Source organism: Arachis duranensis, chromosome 6, assembly GCF_000817695.3.
Source record: "Arachis duranensis cultivar V14167 chromosome 6, aradu.V14167.gnm2.J7QH, whole genome shotgun sequence".
Taxonomy (NCBI): Eukaryota; Viridiplantae; Streptophyta; class Magnoliopsida; order Fabales; family Fabaceae; genus Arachis; species Arachis duranensis.
The window spans coordinates 78194802-78212106 of record NC_029777.3 but is presented as its reverse complement, the minus strand read 5'-3'; the positions used below and the strand labels follow the sequence as shown (position 1 = coordinate 78212106).

The following is a 17305-nucleotide window of genomic DNA, read 5'->3' as shown; positions in this document are numbered from 1 at the left end:
TCTGGAGGCATCACCCTTGGTTGATGGCTACATCCGTCCTCTCAGTGAAAACGTTCCTATGCTCTGTCACAGCACGGCTAATCATCTGTCGGTTCTCAATCAGGTTGGAATAGAACCCATTGATTCTTTTGCGTTTGTCACTAACGCCCAGCCTTTAGGAGTTTGAAGCTCGTCACAGTCATTCAATACCGGAATCCTACTTGGAATACCACAGACAAGGTTAGACTTTTCGAATTCCCAGGATCCTACTCGGAATACCACAGACAAGGTTAGACTTTCCGGATCCTCATGAATTCCGCCATCTATCTAGCTTATACCACGAAGATTCTGTTGGGAAATCTAAGAGATATGCGCCCGGCCTAAGGTAGAACGGAAGTGGTTGTCAATCACGCACGTTCATAGGTAAGAATGATGATGAGTGTCACACACGCGCGTTCATAGGTGAGAATGATGATGAGTGTCACGGATCATCACATTCATCAAAGTGTTGTGCAACGTATATCTTGGAATAAGAATAAGAGAGAATTGAATAAAAAAAGTAATAGTAATTGTATTGAAACTTGAGGTACAGCAGAGCTCTACACCCTTAATCTATGGTGTGTAGAAACTCCACTGTTGAAAATACATAAGTAAAAGGTTCAGGCATGGCCGAATGGCCAGCCCCCTTGAGTGATCAAGAGACCGAATAATCAATGGCTAAACAGTCAAGAGATTAAACTGTCAAAAGATGTCTAATACAATAGTAACTTATCCTATTTATACTAGACTAGCTACTAGGGTTTACATGAGTAAGTAATTGATGTATAAATCCACTTCCGGGGCCCACTTGGTGTATGCTTGGGCTGAGCTTGATCTATCCACGAGCTGAGGCTTTTCTTGGAGTTGAACTCCAAGTTATGACGTGTTTTGGGCGTTCAACTCCGGATCATGACGTTTTTCCGGCGTTTAACTCCAGACAGCAGCATGTACTTGGCGTTCAACGCCAAGTTACGTCGTCAATTTCCGAATAAAGTATAGACTATTATATATTGCTGGAAAGCTCTGGATGTCTACTTTCCAACGCCGTTGAGAGCGCGCCAATTGGAGTTCTGTAACTCCAGAAAATCCATTTCGAGTGCAGGGATGTCAGATTCCAACAGCATCAGCAGTCCTTTTGTAAGCCTTTTTCAGAGTTTTGCTCAAGTCCCTCAATTTCAGCCAGAATTTACCTGAAATCACAGAAAAATACACAAACTCATAGTAAAGTTCAGAAATGTGAATTTAACATAAAAACTAATGAAAACATCCCTAAAAGTAGCTTGAACTTACTAAAAACTACCTAAAAACAATGCCAAAAAGCGTATAAATTATCCGCTCATCACTTACAGAGAAGGCTCAGATTTCTCTAGACCACTCAACTGGTGGATCGATACACATGAGAAAGACAATTGAGGAAGCTCAAGAGCTCATTGATACAGTTGCCAGAAATCAGCATCTGTACCTAAGCATTGAATCTTCCATGAAAGAAGAGGCTAAAACAGTAACTGCTAAACTCAGTCCTACAGAACAAGTTACTAAATTCAATCAGCAATTAGATTTTCTAACAAAACAGCTAGCCGAATTCAAGGAGATATTGCAAGAAACAAGAATGGCTAATATGAATATGGAAGTGAAGTTGAAGCAAATAGAACAGCAGTTATCAAAATAAATAACAGAAGAGTGCCAAGCAGTTCAATTAAGAAGTGGGAAAACATTAAATACCTCACTTCAAGGCAGCAGGAAGCCAAGAAATGAACAAACTGCTACCCAAAATCCCTCTGAGGATAGTAAGAGCCCAGAGAGGAACAATTATGGCGTTCAAACACCAGAAAAGGGTGAAGGGCTAGCGTTAAACGCCCAACCCATGCTCAGTTCTGGCATTCAAACGCCAGAAACAGGCAAGAAGTTGGCGTTGAACACCCAAAGGAAGCTCAGTTCTGGCATTTAGACGCCAGAAACAGGTAAGGAGTTGGCGTCTAACGCCACTCCAGCTTCCACCCCTGGCACTCAAACGCCAGTCAGGGATCAGACACATACAAGTACTGATAGCAACCCCTCTAAAAAGGCTTCTCAACCCACATCTGTAGGCAATAAGCCTGCAACAACTAAGGTTGAGGAATACAAAGCCAAAATGCCTTATCCTCAGAAACTCCGCCAAGCGGAACATGATAAGCAATTTGCCCGCTTTGCAGACTATCTCAGGACTCTTGAAATAAAGATTCTGTTTGTAGAGGCACTTGAGCAAATACCCTCTTATGCTAAGTTCATGAAAGAGATCTTAAGTCATAAGAAGGATTGGAGAGAAACTGAAAAAGTTTACCTCACTGAAGAATGATCGTGGGGCAAGTATCAACCTAATACCTAGGCCTGCATCCACTATCAGAAGGTTTGACTGAAGAAGTCAAACCAACCCGGATATGTCTCCAACTTGCTGATGGCTCCATTAAATACCCATCAGGTGTGATTGAAGACATGATTGTCAAGGTTGGGCCATTTGCCTTTCCCACTGACTTTGTGGTGCTGGAAATGGAGGAGCACAAGAGTGCAACTCTCATTCTAGGAAGACCTTTCCTAGCAAATAGACGAACCCTCATTGACGTCCAAAAAGGGGAGGTAACCCTGAGAGTCAATGAGGACGAGTTTAAGTTGAATGTTGTCAAAGCTATGTAGCATCCAGACACCCCAAATGACTGCTTGAGCATTGATATTATTGACTCTCTAGTAAAAGAGGTCAATATGACTGAGAGTCTCGAATCAGAGCTAGAGGATATCTTTAAAGATGCTCAGCCTGATCTAGAGGAACCAGAGAGAATAATAGAACCTCTGAAAATCCCTCAGGAAAAGGAGAAACCTCCCAAACCCGAGCTCAAACCATTACCACCATCCCTGAAATATGCATTTCTGGGAGAAGGTGATACCTTTTATGTAATCATAAGTTCTACCTTAGAGCCACAGGAAGAGGAAGCACTAATTCAAGTGCTAAGGACACACAAGACAGCTCTTGGGTGGTCCATCAGTGATTTTAAGGGCATTAGCCCAGCCAGATGCATGCACAAGATCCTATTGGAGGGTGACGCTAAGCTAGTGGTTCAACCACAGAGGCTGCTGAATCCAACCATGAAGGAGGTGGTGCAGAAGGAGGTCACTAAATTATTAGAGGCTGGGATTATTTATCCCATTTCTGATAGCCCCTGGGTAAGCCCTGTCTAAGTCATCCCTAAGAAGGGTGGTATGACAGTGGTTCATAATGAAAAAAATGAACTGGTTCCTACAAGAACAGTTACAGGGTGGCGTATGTGTATTGATTACAGAAGGCTCAATACAGCTACTAGAAAGGATCATTTTCCTTTACCATTCATAGACCAAATGCTAGAAAGACTAGCAGGTCATGAATACTACTACTTCCTGGATGGATATTCAGGTTATAATCAAATTGCAGTAGATCCCCAAGATCAAGAGAAAATAGCATTCACATGTCCATCCGGCGTATTTGCATACAGAAGGATGCCATTTGGCCTGTGCAATGCACTTGCAACCTTTCAAAGGTGCATGCTCTCTATTTTCTCTGATATGGTGGAAAAATTTTTGGAAGTCTTCATGGATGACTTTTCAGTATTTGGGGACTCATTCAGCGCCTGTCTTGACCATCTAGCACTTGTTCTAAAGAGGTGCCAAGAGACTAATCTGATTTTAAACTGGGAAAAATGTCACGTTATGGTGACTGAAGGAATTGTCCTTGGGCACAAAATCTAAAATTACCACCACCTGCTAATGTTAAGGCAATCAGAAGCTTTCTGGGACATGCAGGATTCTATAGGAGGTTTATAAAGGATTTTTCAAAAATCGCCAAACCTCTAAGTAATCTGCTAGCTGCTGACACGCCATTTATCTTTGATAAGGAGTGTCTGCAGGTGTTTGAGACTCTGAAAGCTAAGCTGGTCACAGGACCAGTCATCTCTGCACCAGACTAGACATTACCATTTGAACTGATGTGTGATGCCAGTGACCATGCCATTAGTGCAGTGTTGGGACAAAGGCATGACAAGCTTTTGCACGTGATTTACTATGCCAATCGTGTTTTAAATGACGCACAAAAGAACTACACAACCATAGAAAAAGAGTTACTTGCAGTGGTTTACGCCATTGACAAGTTCAGATCTTATTTAGTAAGATCAAAAGTGATTGTGTACACTGGCCATGCTACTCTTAAATATCTACTCACAAAGCAGGATTCAAAACCCAGACTCATCAGATGGGTGTTGCTTCTGCAAGAGTTTGATATAGAAATAAGAGACAGAAAAGGGACAGAGAACCAAGTAGCAGATCACCTGTCTCGAATAGAACCAGTAGAAGGGGCGTTCCTCCCTCTTACTGAAATCTCTGAAAACTTTCCGAATGAGCAACTCTTTGCTATCCAGGAAGTGCCATGGTTTGTAGACATTGCAAACTACAAGGCAGTGAGATTCATACCCAAAGAGTGCAGTAGGCAACAATCAAAGAAATTGATCACGGATGCAAAGTACTATCTTTGGGATGAACCATATCTCTTCAAGAGATGTGCAGATGGAGTAATCTGTAGATGTGTGCCTAAAGAAAACGCACAGAAGATCCTCTGGCACTGCCATAGATCATAGTATGAAGGACATTTTGGAAGTGAGCGAACAGCCACAAGAGTCCTCCAATGTGGCTTCTACTGGCCTACTCTCTATAAAGACTCCCAAGTGTTTGTACTTAATTGTGACAGTTGCCAAAGATCTGGCAATCTGCCTCATAGTTATGCCATGCCTCAACAAGGGATCTTGGAGATTGAGTTGTTTGATGTATGGGGTATTGACTTCATGGGGCATTTTCCACCATCATACTCAAACACTAATGATACTAAGATAGTGCTGAAATTCCTTCAAAAACACATCTTCAGCAGATTTGGTATCCCTAGAGTACTAATCAGTGATGGGGGCACTTATTTCTGCAATAAACAGCTTTACTCTGCTTTGGTTCGATATGGAGTTAGCCACAGGGTGGCCACTCCATATCATCCACAGACAAATGGACAAGCTGAAGTCTCTAATAGAGAACTTAAAAGAATCCTGGAACGGACTGTGATTAACCGTAGAAGGGATTGGGCAAGAAGCTTGGATGATGCTCTGTAAGCATACAGAACAGCATTCAAGACTCCTATAGGGACCTCTCCATACCAGCTTGTGTATGGAAAAGCCTGTCACTTGCCAGTGGAACTGGAACATAAGGCCTACTGGGCAACCAGATTCCTAAACCTTGATGCCAAGTTAGCTGGAGAAAAACGATTGCTCTAGTTAAATGAGCTAGAGGAATTCAGACTTAATGCTTTTGAAAATGCAAAAATTTACAAAGAGAAAGCAAAAAGATGGCATGACAAGAAGCTGTCATCCAGAGTCTTTGAGCCAGGACAGAAAGTTCTGCTGTTTAATTCTAGGCTCAGATTATTCCCCGAGAAATTGAAATCCCGGTGGAGAGGACCATATGTGATTACAAGTGTGTCACCATATGGTTACGTAGAGCTTCAGGATAATGATTCTAACAAAAAGTTCATTGTTAATGGACAGAGAGAGTCAAACATTATCTTGAAAGCAATTTTGAGCAAGAATGCTCAAAACTGAGAATTGATTAAAGCTCAGTAATAGTCCAGCTAAAGACAATAAAGAAGCGCTTGCTGGGAGGCAACCCAGTCATGAGTTTATTTTATTTGTAATTTTAATTTTAAATTATATAATACATTTCAGTAAATGATACAGAGTTACAGAAGGATTCAGAGGATAAAACAGAAAAAAGAAGCTCACTGGTGCAAAAAAGCTAGTAGTAGCTGTTTTGGGCGTTGAACGCCTAAAAAAAGCATCTATTGGGCATTCAACGCCAGTAGAGATAGCCATCTGGGTGTTAAACGCCAGAAAGAAGCATCTTCTGGGCGTTTAACGCCAGATTTACAGCGTCCTGGGCGTTCAGAAAAATGCCCAGTGACAAAGGAGTTCCTGGCGTTTAACGCCAGCCAGAAGCAACAACTGGGCATTAAACGCCCAAGAGAAGCTACAAATGGGCATTAAAAACCCAAAACATGCAGTGTTTGGATGTTTAATGCCAGGATTCTAGGGAGGAGGTGAATTCGTTTTCAACTCAAATTTTTTCCATTTTTCATGTTTCAATTCATGATTTCTTGTATAAACATGTTACAAACTCTCATCATTCAATTTCAAAAATTTTAATCCTAATTTTTCAAACCCTTTTTCAAAGATATCAAATGTATCTTAATTCATAAACACAAATCCTTTTCAAATCCCCTCCAATTTCTTTTCAAATTTTTTTTCAAAACTCAATTATCTTTTTAAATTCATCTCAAATCTTTTTTTTAAATAAAAAATTCAGATTTATCTTTTTCAAATATCTTTCATAACTTTTCAATTTTAAATTACATCTTTTTCCTATCATACTTATCTTTCACAAATCATATCTTCTATCTTATCTTTTTCAAAATTTTCGAAAACCCACCCCCTCCCTTTAAATCCACATTTGGCCTCCCACCTCTCTTCCACCATTCGAAATTGGCTCTCCTTCTATCCCTCTTCTTTCCTTTCCTTTTGCTTGAGGACAAGCAAACCTCTAAGTTTGGTGTGTTTATCCGTGATCACTAAGCCATACCCACTAAGATCATGGCTCCTAAGGGAAAACAAACCACTCCAAGAGGCAAGAAAGAGAATATTCCAAAACTACTTTGGAATCAAGGGAAGTTCTTAACCAAAGAACATTCAGACCATTACTACAAAATAATGGGTCTAAGGTCAGTGATCCCAGAAGTTAAATTTGATCTGAAAGAAGACGAATATCCGGAGATCCAAGAGCAAATTTGAAACAGGAGCTGGGAAATCCTAGCTAATCCTGAGACAAAGGTGGGAAGGAACATGGTTCAGGAATTCTACTCTAATCTATGGCAAACAGACAGGCAGAGAATAGCTGGAGCCGCCTTCTATGATTATCGGACCTTGGTCAGAGGGAAGATTGTTCACCTTCACCCTGATAAAATCAGGGAAATCTTTAAGCTACCTCAGTTGAAAGATGACCCAGACTCCTTTAATAGGAGAATGATGAGAACAAATAAGGGCTTTGACAAAATTCTAGAGGACATATGCCTCCTTGGAACCAAGTGGATAACCAGCACCAAGGGTGTCCCAAATCAACTCAAGAGAGAAGATCTCAAACCAGTCGCCAGAGGCTGGTTGGACTTTATCGGGCGTTCTATACTGCCCACTAGCAACCGCTTTGAAGTCACCATCAAAAGAGCAGTAATGATCCATTGCATTATGTTGGAAAAAGAAGTGGAAGTTCATAAGCTGATTTCTTGTGAACTTTACACAATTGCAAACAAGAACTCCAAAGATGCCAAATCGGCTTATCCAAGCTTAATCTCTATGCTATTAAAGATGCTGGGGTGAAGATAGGAGTAACTGAGTATATCTCAGTTGAGAGACCAATCACCAAAAAGTCAATGGAGGGACAACAGGTGCAGGACGACCCCATCAAGAGGAGAGCACAGGAGTTCCTCCCAGAAATCCCTCAAATTGAATACTGGGAGCGCCTTGAAGCATCTGTCACCAATTTGCAAGAAGCTATGGAGCAACTAAAGGAAGAACAGCAAAATCAAAATAGAATGCTTTGCAAACTGCTTAAGGAACAAGGAGAACAAGGGCGTGAACTGAGGGAACTGAAGCTTCAGAAGCTGTCTCTTGAAGGGCCAAGCACCCCACAGATTAAAGGAGCATCCACCTCCCAAAATAAAGGTTGTTGAGTCCTAATCTTAGTTTTAACTCTGTAATTGTTCTTATTAGGAATTTACCTTAGAAGTTATATATGAAGTAGTAGTAATTAGTATCTCTATTTTGATTTTATCTCCAATTAAGCTATAATTTATTTTTCTCATCATCATCAAACATGAATAAAATAGTAGATTTTTAGAATAAAAAGGCAATATTTTTTGAGTTCTTAATAAGGAAAATTATAATTATTTATATGTGGTGGCAATACTTTTTGTCTTCTGAATGAATGCTTGAACAGTGCATATTTTTTATATTGAATTTTATGAATGTTAAAATTGTTGGCTCTTGAAAGAATGATGAACAAGAGAAATATTATTGCTGATCTGAAAAATCCTGAAATTGATTCTTGAAGCAAGAAAAAGCAGTAAAAAAAAGCAAAAGAGGTAGAAAAAGCCAATAGCCCTTTAAACCAAAAGGCAAGGGTGAAAAGGATCCAAGGCTTTGAGCATCAATGGATAGGAGGGCCCAAGGAAATAAATCCAGGCCTAAGCGGCTAAATCAAGCTGTCCCTAACCATGTGCTTGTGGCATGTAGGTCCAAGTAAAAAACTTGAGACTGAGTGGTTAAAGTCGTGATCCAAGACAAAAGAGTGTGCTTAAGAACTCTGAACACCTCTAATTAGGGACTTTAGCAAAGCTAAGTCACAATCTGAAAAGGTTCACCCAGTTATGTGTCTGTGGCATTTATGTATACGGTGGTAATACTGGAAAACAAAGTGTTTAGGGCCACGACCAAGACTCATAAAGTAGTTGTGTTCAAGAATCAACATACTAAACAAGGAGAATCAATAATACTATCTGAATTCTAAGTTCCTATGGATGCCAATCATTCTGAATTTCAAAGGATAAAGTGAGATGCCAAAACTGTTCGGAAGCAAAAAGCTACTAGCCCCGCTCATCTAATTAGAATCTGAGCTTCACTTAAAACTCTGAGATATTATTGCTTCTTGATTTCTTTTTATCCTATTTTATTTATCTAGTTGCTTGGGAACAAGCAACAGTTTAAGTTTGGTATTGTGATGAGTGGATATTTTATATGCTTTTTCGGGGTAACTTCATATATATTTTAGTATGTTTTAGTTAGTTTTTAGTATGTTTTTATTAGTTTTTAGGCAAAATTCATATTTCTGGACTTTACTATGAGTTTGTGTGTTTTTCTGTGATTTCAGATATTTTCTGGCTGAAATTGAGGGAGCTGAGCAAAAATCTGATTCAGGCTGAAAAAGGACTGCTGATGTTGTTGGATTCTGACCTCCCTGTACTCGGAATAGATTTTTTGGAGCTACAACAGTCCAATTGGCACGATCTCAATTGGGTTGGAAAGTAGACATCTAGGGCTTTCCAGCAATATATAATAGTCCAGACTTTGCTCGAAGATGAACGATGTAAACTAGCGTTTAACGCCAGTTCCATGTTGCATTCTGGCGTTGAATGCCAGAAATATGTTACAAGTTGGAGTTAAACGCCAGAAACAGGTTACAACCTGACGTTTAACTCCAGAAACAGCCCAGGCACATGAGAACCTTAAGTCTCAGCCCCAGCACACACTAAGTGGGCCCCAGAAGTGGATTTCTGCACTATCTATCTTAGTTTACTCATTTTCTGTAAACCTAGGTTACTAGTTTAGTATTTAAACAATTTTTAGAGACTTATTTTGTACCTCATGACATTTTAGATCTAAACTTTGTACTTTTTGACGGCATGAGTCTCTAAACTCCATTGCTGGGGGTGAGGAGCTCTGCAGCGTCTCGATGAATTAATGCAATTATTTCTATTTTCTATTCAAACACGCTTGTTCCTATCTAAGATGTTCATTCGCATTTCAATATGAAGAAGGTGATGATCCATGACACTCATCACCATTCTCAACCTATGAACACGTGCCTGACAACCACCTCCATTCTACCTTCGATTGAATGAATATCTCTTGGATTCTTTAATCAGAGTCTTCGTGGTATAAGCTAGAATCCAGTGGCAGCATCCTTGAGAATCCGTAAAGTCTAAACCCTGTCTGTGGTATTCCGAGTAGGATTCAGGGATTGGATGACTGTGACGAGCTTCAAACTCGCGAGTGTTGGGCGTAGTGACAGACGCAAAAGTATCAATGGATCCTATTCCGACATGATCGAGAACCGACAGATGATTAGCCGTGCTGTGATAGAGCATTTGGACCATTTTCACTGAGAGGATGGGAAGTAGCCATTGACAACGGTGACGCCCTACATACAGCTTGCCATGGAAGGAGCCTTGCATGTTTGAAAGTAAGAAAGCATTATGTTGCAGGGATTCAGAAGACAAAGCATCTCCAAAACTCCAACATATTCTCCATTATTGCGTAACAATTACTTATTTTATGCCCTTTCACTTTTTACAATTGAAACTAAAGAACCCTATTAGTATCCTGACTAAGAATAATAAGATAACCATAGCTTGCTTCAAGCCAACAATCTCCGTGGGATTCGACCCTTACTCACGTAAGGTATTACTTGGACGACCCAGTGCACTTGCTGGTTAGTTATGTGGAATTACATAGTGTGAGTGTAATTTTCATGCACCAGCTATCTTTTTCTTTTTCTTCATGGCATTTGAGATCTTTTTTTCCAGGTTTGATCCAAGTCTATTATTGGACCGACTTCTTATTTTGACGTGTGGCGGGCTTTGAATGCCATTCACGTCGCTTCATCGTGGGATAACAAACTTTTTCCTTTGCTTCTCTCTTGATATTCTTGCATCTCAGCCATGACCTTGTCAAACGCCTGGTGCAGAATTCTAGTTAGCTCCTCAAACTCAGATGCAAATTCGCATATATTATGCGAACGAAACACCAATTCGTCAAATCTCTTACTTCTTGGCTGCAGTAGAGGCTCATCATGGCTGCTCTTGATGTGTGTGTGCCTCCTCTTTCAGTATGTATTTCGATGCCACGTTATCCACTCGCTCGAAGCTTAGAACACTCAGGGAATGGCGGCACAATATGCCCATTGACTCGAACAGCAAGCACTGGCACATTACCTCTCGTGATACTGCGTCGTAGGTGACAAAAAACTTCTTGAATGTGGAGTTGGAAACCCGTTCTACGCCTTCATATGTTATGAAACCTAGGGTGGAATGCATTGATCTTGTGATGCAGTTCACTTTACCTCTGAATTGTGCTTGAACTTTCCTGAACTTCTCGTGGGTATACACATGCTGAAACTGAGCCTCTATTGCTGATTTTGTTGCCCACAGTATCACGGTGTGAAAATCTGCAGCATCGAATTCTCTCTCACTTTGCTCTCTGCTTGCTAGGCAATTGTCGTATCGCTTCACGAATTTTCTCAGGGAGCTGTTGCGTGTGATGAACTTGTTAAAAAATACGTACATGCTCTCACTCCTTTGTGTGCTTCTCATCCCAGCCCAGAAGTGGTGATCCAGGTAAACTAGAATCCATATGTCCTCGTACAGCTTTGCAGAATAAACCGAACCAATACGGTGTGGTGAACCGAAACCAGTTCATCTTTTGAAAAAAAATAGGTATGGGCATGAAAAGAATTCGAATTGAAACCTCGGTTACCTGAGAGCCACTTGTTGCCTCTGAGGCCGTACTTTGTGAGGAAATCGTTCCAGTTTTTGTCAAATATGTCTTTTGTGTACGAGTTCCAAACGACATGGCTCATCTCTTGTTCGATTTCATCATGTCGCTTGTACCCGTTTAATTTGTGGTTGGGATCTTCTTCATGATGTGCCAGATGCACCATGGGTAAATTGTTGTTGGCATGCATAGCTCAGTTGCCCTTTGAATCGATGTGCATTGGTCAGTATGCATGCCTTTCGGTGCCTTCCCTCCCATGCAATGGAGCCAACAGTTGAATAGCATTTGAATGATTGGATGTCCTCATTTTTCATCAGCGCGCATCCAAGAAGTGTTGACTGACCATGATAATTCACACTAACAAAAGAATCTAAAACCATATTGTACCTGCATAAATAGACGCACCCAGACAGTGGTGAACCAAAATTTGTACATTCACTGAACATAAAACTATTTGTGAGTGAACGGAATACCTGTTTGTGTTGTAGGTGGTGTCAAATGAAATCACGTCTCCGAAATACTCACATGCGGCCCTACTTCTTGCGTCAGCCTAGAATGCATGTTTAATGCAATGATCGCCTTCGAGGTTGAGCTCTAAGAAAAAATTTTGGTTCTTCTCTTTCATTCTTAGTAGGTACTTTCCAAATTCTTTGGCATTGTCTTGTTCGGAAATATTCCATACTTCCCTTGTGATGTAATTCCTCACGTCTTTTTCTATAAAACTTAGTTCACGGTGACTGCCGGCTGCTGCCACAAATGATTGGTAAATTTTGCTTGGTCTGATTTCAGCTTCCTCGTTGGTTTCAATGGTGCGACGCACGAACATGCTAACCTCCCTGTGTTGTTTGAGCATCTCTACCTGGTCTGGGCAGCAAGGACGTGAGTGATTCAGAATGACTTTGGAAATTGTCCAAAGACCGATGTCCTTCATTATGTGTACGTAAATCCTGGCTGGACAATTTAACTCGGCTGAGGGATTTGTCTTCAGAGTTGGAGATATCTTGGATTTCCACCTCCCCTCTCTGCTGCATACGATTAATTAATTCTTAATCTTGTCTTCGTCTCGAGTCGTGTTCCTTATTTTGGTAGAAAAGCCGGCAAGTTTGGAATCATGTTTGTAGAACTTTCCAGCTTCTTCTAGTGTCTTGAAAATCATCTCCACCTTTGGGACAAATTTTTCATCCACAACACAGCTGGTCTGCATAGTAAACTGAAAATGTCAATATGGTGAAATAATTATATATTACTCAGTGAACAAAACATAATCCATTATATATATTCAAATTCAAACTCCTTTCTACATAACAAACTAAAACACATACTCATAGTGAAACAACTTTATAATACTGAGTGAACGAAACATAATCCATTATACAAAATCAAATTTGAATACAAAAACACGTTCGTCCATTGAATTCAATTTAATTCAATTCATATTCAAAAACACATATGCTCATTGAATTCAATTCAAATAAGATTAACAAATTGCATTCAACTTGTCTGCATAGTGAACCGAAAATATCAATACGGTGAAACAATTATGTATTATTCAGTGAACAAAACATAATCCATTATATATATATATATATATATATATATTCAAATTCAAACTCCTTTCTGCATAACGAACCGAAACACGTACTCATAGTGAAATAACTTTATAGTACTGAGTAAACGAAACATAATCCATTATACAAAATCAATTTTGAATACAAAAGCACCTTCGTCCATTGAATTCAATTCAATTCAATTCAGATTCAAAAACACCTATGTCCATGAATTCAATTCAAATAAGATTAGCAATTGCATTCAATTCAATTCAATTCAAAATTGAATTATCCAAACCTCATCAGCATGATTCGTTTCAGAACAATAATTCAAATAGTTCTCAATCAACTGATTTCAACTCGAATCATTCATTGTTTTGATTTAGAAGTGAAGATGGAAGAAGAAAACGAAGAAGAAGAAGAAGAACGAGGAAGCTTATTACGTTGAAGACAATGCAGATCAATAAGGAAGAACTCAAGCAGAGAAGAAGAAATTATGAAATGCAAATAGAGGAGAACGACGAAGCTTATTACATTGAAGGAGAAGAAGAAGAACGAAAACGCGCACCAAAAAAGAAGGTTTACGTTGCAGCAGAAGGTTTATCACGCAACAGAAGAGAAGAAGTTTTACGTTATATGTGGCACGTGTATGACAAACGAGTCAGGGAGTGGGGGAGGCGCGTGTGAGACAAGTTACTTGGATAGCTTGGATAAATTATTTACATGGATGTAGAGCTTTTCTGTTAACAGAATGAATGACGTAGATATTAATAATGTTACTAATTAAAGCATATCTTCTATGTATTAGAAAAACATAACCAAAATCTTCTTGTGACACTTCTCAATTTTCCTTTTGTACAAAATTCCAAATCCTAACAATCAATTATCAACGCTTCAAAATCAAAAGAAAAACTTATATATTAGTGATCATTGGTTGATCAATTTTATGTGCTTGTATCAAAATTCATAGTGGAACAACATTGAGCCTGCCTAAAACTTTTGGGATTGAAATAAAACATTTAAAAGTTTTCGGTATCAGAATAGAATATTTGAAACGTTAGTGACTAAATTAAAATTCAGTCGAAATCTAACCCCTTAAAAAAATATAACGAGAACTAAAATCATTTTTTTTTTCCAGAGCTTGCAGCAGCCTAACTAAAAATTTTGATCTGGTTCCAACCACCAATCCAAGGCAAGACAAAAATTGCCATGAGTCAAGAGTCAACTACTAATTTGGATTCTGACATTCTGTTCACTCATAATATAAATGAAGGATTCATATATGCATGGGAAACATATTCAATTATTTCCCTCGCCAACTCGAGCAAAGTGACCAAAGTAGATCCATCCTGCATGTAAAAATACAACTTTACACCAAATGAATTTTCAACAAGTTCAATCTTTTATACATTTAAGAATTTTTCCAATTTTTCAAGCATTGTAATTTTGTGAGATGTAAGCCATACTAATCATGAAACACAAAAGTGCAATTTGTGAAAAACAAAGAAAGACAATTGGTAATCATGATTGTCATTCTTGGCATGAAAACATGCCAATGCTGAAAATGTGCTTTCATTACACAGAAAAGCTGAAGAAAACAGAGATATTGTCAAATCACTACTTAAAAACCCAGGAGAGCAAAAATTTCGATCAAGAGAGAAAAATAACCGAGGAGTCCAGATACCAAAATTCTACAGAATCTGCCATCCATCAAGTAGTTAGCTCCATAATGGCCGCAACGATATCGCCATTCGCAGCTTTGAGAGCTTTAACGGCTCTTGATCTTGACACTCCAGCTTGAGTCATCACCAACTCTATGTCCTTGGGATCTACTCCCGTCTCGTCCACATCCTCGTCATCTTGGGCAACACTAGAAGATTCAGGTTTCGGTCCTGCATTAGCCAAATTGGGGGCCTTGAACTGCTCTGCTGCCTGAGTTTGTAGCTGTGAGCTCAAGTCTTCAATCTTGGCCTCCCCGAATATGATGTATGTGTCGGATGTTGGGCTTTTGAAAACATCTGGTTTTGAGATAACGAATAGGATCTGACAAACAACAAACTGATCAATACATGGAGACAAGACAATCAGTATAAACAAAGTGTAAAATCTAGTAATCTACTAACATTCTTGCTCTTTTTCACTGTCACCCGGCTGACACCTGTAACAGGTTTCATTCCAAGTTTGAGCATTGCCTTGCGACTCTTCTTTTCACTCCGTGTCTGCTTGGACCTACCAACATCACCTTCATGTCCTGTTTTAGAACGCAAGTTCCTCACTGTTAGTTGCATCCATTGTTTACATTCATGTACAAAATAAACAATAATTGATAGCATTATCACATTCATACAGCAAACAGGATAAATTGAAGGTGCACTTAGAAGAATTTAACCCAACCAGTGTCTGGCACAACACGTGCATGATTTATTATAACTCAATTTCAAGATGCAATTTGGGAAGAAATTTAAATTTACTTCAATGCGTCCCATTAATCCATGTTGACCATCAAATGCATAGAGAGTAATTTCTAGGTCTAATTAATAAAGGTATAAGACTGTAAGTTACTATAGAAAGAAATAAAAGATTAAATTCAACAACTTTGCAGTCCATAATTATTTCCCTAAAAAAACGAAGGCAGCAAATAAAATAAAACAAAATAGAGAAGTATTAGACAAAATTCAAAACAGCCCATGAAAGAAAATACTGGTCACTTCTAGAGTGAACATTGGCTAAATTGAATTATCTACTTACAATATAACTCTGTTCTGTGACTTCATAAAATTCAAACAAAGTTAGTAGAGATGTGCTACAATTAAAAATATACCACATGCAAGAACAAAAGTAGATAAGACATAGGTGCCTTGCTAACTTACCTTCAGCAATGTCATCATCCTCGTCATCTTCATCATCGTCATCCTCATCATCTTCATCATCTTCAACTACAGGTTCATCATGCTACACAAAATATAAGTAAGGGTCAGTTTGGATTGGCTTATGAAAAAAATACTTATTTTTTTCATCTTTTTAAAAAAGAACTTTTTTTAATAGACAAAAATGATTTCATATTTAAATAGACTTTATAAAAAGAATTTTTAAGTATTAAAAACGTCTTTTGCTTCTGGTTTTTTCAAAAGAAAGGTATTGTTAGCTTTAAAAAACAAAAGCAAATAATTTTCTTTTTTTTAACAAAACTACTTTGTAGAGACATATCCAAATATGTTTCAAATTGAATAAAATACTTTATTAAAAAAAAGTTACTTTTTTTCACTCAAAAAAGCCAATCCAAACCAACACTAAAAAGCTTTAAAAAATTAGACAACAGAGAACATAGTAGGCCATAAAAGATGGAGAGTACAAAAGGGCATCAGTACAAATTGACCAAACTATAGTCACGCTGTATAAAAGAATCTAAACAATGATTCGAGACATGTTTCACTTGTTAAAGAGTGTACTTGATGTTATTAACTGTTATCCTAGATCAAACTCTTTTCAACTATTCTTTTGTTCGAAAATGCATATGTTCTAATTCAAAATTCACTCCGTCTTCTCTTGCAAACTCCCAGAACATTTCCATTCCCATTAGCCTTCCAATTTACTCAACTGAAATGTTCCACTCTTCCACACCTAAAGCTACTACATTTCTACAAACCTAGAATCAACAATACAAATCACAATAACATAGCAAACATAAGATTCTCCAAAATGAAACACCGCCGAAAAGGTAAACCCTAAAACACACACTATCAGTACCCACAAACCCAATGATACCCCCCCCCCTCCCCGGAGGGAACCAAAAGAAAGGTAAACCGATTAAAACATCCCAAAACCCTAACAATCAAAATTGAATCAAAGAAAAGAGGGTGAAGAAGGTTGTTTGAGAAGAGAAGATGAATTACATGGATCTTCTGCTGCTCGAGGTGCTCAGCTAGAAGCTCTTCTTGGGTCTGAGCAGTCATGGCTATATCAAATCAAATGAATCGTCTTTCGGTGACAGTAGATCCAACACAACAAGCACGAAAGCTGACACAGCAACAACCTTAAAACCCTAGAACTGTGGGATTTAACATTTTATACCTCTCACGAATAATTGAACATTAACATTTGACTATTTGAGTATTTGACATTTTGACTACAACATAAATAACTTTGGATTCGGATTGACCCGGTTAATAACCCGTTTCTCTTTGTTCCCATCCCTTGTTTGGAATGCAAGGTTTGATATCTGACCCATCGTCAAACCGTCCTAAATTTTAACTATTGGTTTATTAATTTATTGGTCCAACCAATTTTATTAGTGGTTTAATTAAAAAAATTATTTTAGAATAAAATAAT

General features: G+C 38.7%; 2 protein-coding genes across 2 annotated transcripts; both read right to left on the bottom strand.

Moving 5' to 3' along the window:
• Positions 1-10726: 10726 nt before the first annotated feature.
• Positions 10727-11595, bottom strand: LOC107494167 (protein FAR-RED ELONGATED HYPOCOTYL 3-like). Its single transcript, XM_016115194.1, has 2 exons — positions 11412-11595; positions 10727-11277 (listed from the first exon to the last, which is right to left on the bottom strand). Exons 1-2 carry the CDS (start codon positions 11593-11595, stop codon positions 10727-10729), a joined length of 735 nt encoding a protein of 244 aa, XP_015970680.1.
• A 2871-nt stretch (positions 11596-14466) lies between these two features.
• On the bottom strand, positions 14467-17075 carry LOC107494163 (nascent polypeptide-associated complex subunit alpha-like protein). Its single transcript, XM_016115190.3, has 4 exons — positions 16870-17075; positions 15847-15928; positions 15100-15227; positions 14467-15019 (listed from the first exon to the last, which is right to left on the bottom strand). Exons 1-4 carry the CDS (start codon positions 16927-16929, stop codon positions 14687-14689), a joined length of 603 nt encoding a protein of 200 aa, XP_015970676.1. The 5' UTR covers positions 16930-17075; the 3' UTR covers positions 14467-14686.
• Positions 17076-17305: the final 230 nt, after the last annotated feature.